Consider the following 5378-nt stretch of genomic DNA (forward strand, 5'->3'; position numbering starts at 1 on the left):
TGACAGGGACAGCCACTCTCCCCCTCCTCACAATTGCATTATACCCTTTTCCACCCTAGTGTCTGTTTATTTGTGTGTTCTGCTTATGTATACTGTATTTATTCGTATACTGTACTCTACACAGCCCTTCATTCTATTCTTACTAATCTGATTATTTTATGTTTTATTTGTTTGAATTTTGTACTTTGAGAGCAAAGTTATCAAATCCCTTGTTTGTTCATACAAACCTGGCCAATAAAGCTGATTCTGATTCTGATAGTGTTAAGATAAAACGTTGCTTGGAAGCCAGTCTGAAGGTACACCACCGACATTTGATGAATAGTGTCATTTCGCATTTTGCAAAATACAAAGGGCAAAATACAGGAGGCAATTGTATCCAGTCCCCCGAATGTAAATTTTCAAGGCTGAGGGCCCGCAGTTGACTTTTTACGCATTGGTTTACGCATTAGCCTATGATCTGGCGGTGTAGTCACGAAGTCAATTAAAGTGGCTTAATGGAAACGCAATAATACATATCTGAAGTTAGGTTACGCAAGAGTAATGAATGGTAGCTACTAGCTAGTCATTGTAGCCTACCAGCAATGTAGACGCCGAGCAATTATATTTCTCATTAAGGCATTTTCAACATTCCCTTCACATTGAGAATATTTCTCATCGATTTAATTGCGTTATTTGGTTGTTAATTTCAACTCGGGGATCATCTGCACTGTACCTACATCAGGAAAACCGACGGCATAGGCCTAGAACTCTGTTTTGTTGTTTTTCAGGACGCAGACAGGCACCAGACACCGTGACCTTATTTGACTAGTCTGCTATTTTGTTGTGACATTTATCGGCATTTCTACACTTTGCCACTAGAGGACGAAAGATACTCACAGTTGAAATCACTGTATCATTTTACTGATTTATTTATTATTGCGAGAAACATCAGCCGTCTACGGAATTTTGCCAAAAGTTTGCTTATAACAGAAAAAGACTTACTCATTTATGTGGTCGGGTATCTTTATTAAATATAGACACTTCTCCGTCAAAAGCAATGCCGTTGGGCTGGCTTTATAGCCTCATCATTTCCACGGATGGCTTTAAATGTTGTCAGATGCGCGCATTAATCTATGTGGCGATTATTTTGACCGAATCTGTTCCGAATTTATGTTTGGGCAGTTCATGAATTGTTTTCTCCAATCCTGCTTAAACGTTGTAGGCTATACTATTAATTTCCATACCACCTCACTTCAGTTAGTAATGTTTTACTGTTCTAAATGGGGGAATTGTATCGTCGCTCTCTTTAAAAATAAAGCTTCTGTAGGCCTAATCCCTCCCCTTTAAATCACCCTCCTTTAAGCGCGTCCGCGTCTTCTGACTAGCAGTGTGTGTGTATGTGTGTTGTGCGCTCGAGGTCGGCTTCCTCCTGTCAATATACCACTTAAATGTAGTAGGCTGTTACTGAGATGCAATGGAAATCCTGTGATCATGGATAAACATCGAATGATTTTATCGTTGTTCGTCTTGGCTGGCTGCTTTGGACTATATGATGGTGAGTTAGAAGTTTATCCTCCATCACGGCGGCTACGTTTTGGTCGTTCTATTTATTTATTTTCATCCATGGGCTGCCGCTGAATTTGGCATTTCCTACAACATGGCGCTTGATTTGGTAACTTAGCAAGCCTGAGCTAGCAGGGCACCTATTTTTGTTGTGTGTTGTGAACAGTAGTAGCCTATAACCGAACAAGCACTGTCGGCCCCCTGGAATGACCGATTATCCACGTTGGATGATACATTGTATAGTTACGCGTTTGTTACAACGTATCTGAAATACAGTCGCTATACCTGGCTAATAGGAACTAGCCTATGGTGCTGGGCTGTTTGGAGCGTGGGATAAGCAGCGTCGTCCTTAGAGCTGTTATGTTGATCGCTGTTTATTATGCCGACTGGTAGGCTACATCAACTGGACATATTCATGTTATAGCTCACATATCTTTTCTAGAAGTTTGATTTGTGGAGACGATTCCAAATGGATGAGGCACTCTTGAATTTGTTTATAAACAATAGCAAGTCTCCTGAAGCCTACGACTTGCCTTGTCAAGCCGGTTTTAACAGCTTGGGGTAGTCAACATTAACGTTAAGCTGGTAGCACAGTCAAACTGCAGAGACGATTTTGAAGTCTGTTGTTAATAGTCACTCAAATATGTTGTGTATTCTTGTGATGCGCGCAAGTATCCAGTAGTGTATTCTGCTCCATTACACTTGAGTGTCCAGGAGCGGCAGATATAATGAAACTTGTTTTAATGATATGAGCCTGCTGGTTGTGTATTTGGGGGCCTACCTTACTATGTGATATTGTTGTGTATTGGTGCATTTGGAGACTGAAATCTTCATGTTGCTACAGTACTCTGGATCTGACCTACTTAGCTGCGCCTGTCCCATAGTTGCTTCGTTTACGGTCTCTGATCATTGGATGATTTCATGAAGCTATAGCTTCGTGAAGACTTTCAGTGCATATGTTCTTAAGGTGGTATAATTTTGATTTGATGATGCCTGGTTTCTAGAACACTGTGGTGTTTCATAAAGTAGCCTTCTCTCTCAAAATATGTAATAGAATGCCTACTGAGTTGTTCCAGTCAGAGTTGTTGGCATGTCAGAGATGGTCGAGAGACGAGGTCTTTTGTGACTTCATTGATGCATGTGACCCAGTCTAGGGCTTCAGTGTGGGCATTAGGGCCCCCTCCCCAACCACCCCCCACCCACCCACCCTCCATCTGTGTGTACGGAAATGTGGACCCCATTTGAAATAAATGTCTGGTCTAGTGCACACAGTGATAAGTCATTACAATGGAGAACCCTATAGGCCATAAAATGGCATCTCTCCTCTCTCTCCATGACCTCAAAGCAAAAGGTCCTTCTCTCTCCTCTGTTGTAGCCTTTAGCACTTTTAATACATAAAGAGGTTTGAATAATAGTGCACACTCTCTTTGTAATACTTACTTATAGCTCTCTGTTCTCACAGCAAAATCTATAATTTCCTCACCGTGACATAGACAAGGAGAGCATCTAACACTGTGAGTGAAACCAGAGGTCAGTCATGGCTGCAGCCAAGACCTACCCTTATCAGATAAGCCACAGTGTAATCTTCGAAGCATAAACAGACATCAGGCTTGCAGCCGCATTTTTTCCCATGGACATGTTATTTAGTTATTTACAACTCAGGCATGTTCTGTGATAATTCATTTGCAAACAACGGGATAATGAGGACTTTTTTCTGGCTTCTTATCTAATCTGAACAGCAGTTTCGGCAAATTACAAAACTTATTTTAGGAATTTGTGTGTGCGTGTCCTCTGCCATGCATTATAGACCTTTTGACTTCCTAAATACGGTGTTCAATCAATCAATCAATCAATCAATCAATCAATCAATCAATCACATTTCTCCTTTTAAAAAGACATTAACCTTATGTTATGATTAAAATATGGAGCATATTATAATAGACTGCAGAGTCTCAAGGCAAAATGTCAATGAAGACACAAAATGTGTCTGATCGAATAACACGTTGAGCTGGATCAGGTTGCCTATTAGGGTGATATGTTGTTCCCCAGCCCACTCACATAATGGGCTATAATTTCCGAAGAGCACAGCACGTAATGGAACTTGCGCCCAAACAAGAGAGGAGACTTATCATCATATCTAAACCAACGTGTGTTTTCGTCAAGTTTTTTCTAGTGGTGAATGTCTTGTGCGATTGCGTAAATGAAACCTCCTAAATGACTCACAAGAAACCAGACTCTGTCATGAGGTGGCAGGAGAGGACACACGTTCTCCCTGTGTCTCCTTACCTGAGACTTGCTGAGATACTGATAGCTGGCTCATATGGTTGTGCCACTGTGGAACCCTGTGACCTGTTGTTGCGGATGGTAATGTTTCCGCCTACACTCCACCAGCCTTAATGTCGCCACCCACATTCAGGGCGAGACCTGCTGCACTTTGACTAAAGCAGGGGTGTGTGTGCGCATTCATGTGTGTATGTCCTCGCCAACGGAAGGGAACACAGACTTTTTACAGTGTCAGCACAAATCACACAACATGAGAAAAGCTGTAAGGAAGCTTCTTAAATGTGATATGTTTGGCTTTGTTTGTGTGTGTGTGAGTGCGTGCGTGTGTTGTGTGTGTGTCTGTGCTGCTGTCTTGTCTGATATACAGAAACAGGTGGTCTTGTGTAATGCCCCCTCTACAACTATTTTCAGATCTCTTGAATGTCTTGTGTGTTTGTGGCGAGAGAAGATCTTTGTGCCAAGTGTGAGTTGTAAGCATAGTGTCATTGATTCAGGACTGGTTAGGGGAATGCCTGAACATGCAGAGTTGCCTGGCTATTAAACTAATCATTGAACCAACCTGGAGCTTGCCATTGCTCACTCTGAGTCTAAGTCTCTGCATGCCCTGTGTTTTTTGGCCGTAAATCGAGAATGATTTCTATGAAAGCGAAAGATGGAATGCTAAATGCTTATGGCTTTCATGCTTGTAGGACTTTGGTCTGAAGTCTCTGTGCCGACAGGTTATTTCCCAGCCTATCATAGGTTCTAATTTTCCACTCACAACACACACACACACACACACACACACACACACACACACACACACACATACACACACAAGTACACACACACACACACACACACACACACACACACACACACACAGCCCAGATTAGATCCCTAGCCTAAAACAGGACAAATCTTTGGAGAATAGGTTTGACTCCCTCACGCTTTATAGGGTCTTAAATAGCCAGATGGTTGAAAGGGCACGCATGCAAACCCACCTAAACCATGCCTCAGACTGTGTATTATACAGCTCTATGTCCAGGGTTTTGTCTAAAAAAATAGATTGACTCAAGCAGCGCCTAATCTCTCCCATTCTGGATTATGGAAAAAAAGCTGATGATTATGAGAAAATCAATTTGGGCATAATACCTCTTTTAATTGCGTATGAACAACAAAGTATCGGCCATTTCTGTTACGCTCAGGAAATTGATATTGGCAGGCAGAATAATCCTCCATTTGACATGCAGGCAATGACTTCCAGAACACTCATCAGAGGTGTTAAAACAAGTTCCTCACTGGCTGGACTGGGTCTACCCTCAGGAAATATCTAAAACATTTTATTTTGTCAGAAACATTTCAAAATTGATCAGGGAAAAGTTTTTATTAATCTTTTATTAAACTGTTATAATATAAGACGTAAAGCTCTGAGTTTTGTTAGAGAGATGTCAGTACTCAATATCAAAACATTTATTTAAAATAAGCTGTCAAAAAAGACGTTGCTCTTACAATTCCTTAAATTGTAGGCCCATATACAGTATTGAGCCATGTCTTTCTTTGCTCAAGCCATG

At 41.4% G+C, this 5378-nt stretch overlaps 1 protein-coding gene across 1 annotated transcript in view; it reads left to right on the forward strand.

Moving 5' to 3' along the window:
* Positions 1 to 1383: 1383 nt before the first annotated feature.
* The window catches only part of LOC134091888 (activin receptor type-1B-like), a 19061-nt gene continuing 15066 nt past the window's right edge, over positions 1384 to 5378 (forward strand). Inside the window, exon 1 of the mRNA XM_062544610.1 lies at positions 1384 to 1534. Coding sequence (XP_062400594.1) covers positions 1471 to 1534 — 64 coding nt within the window. The 5' untranslated portion in view covers positions 1384 to 1470. The remainder of the gene's footprint in view (positions 1535 to 5378) is intronic.

The sequence above is a fragment of the Sardina pilchardus genome, chromosome 9 (genome assembly GCF_963854185.1).
Source record: "Sardina pilchardus chromosome 9, fSarPil1.1, whole genome shotgun sequence".
NCBI lineage: Eukaryota > Metazoa > Chordata > Actinopteri > Clupeiformes > Clupeidae > Sardina > Sardina pilchardus.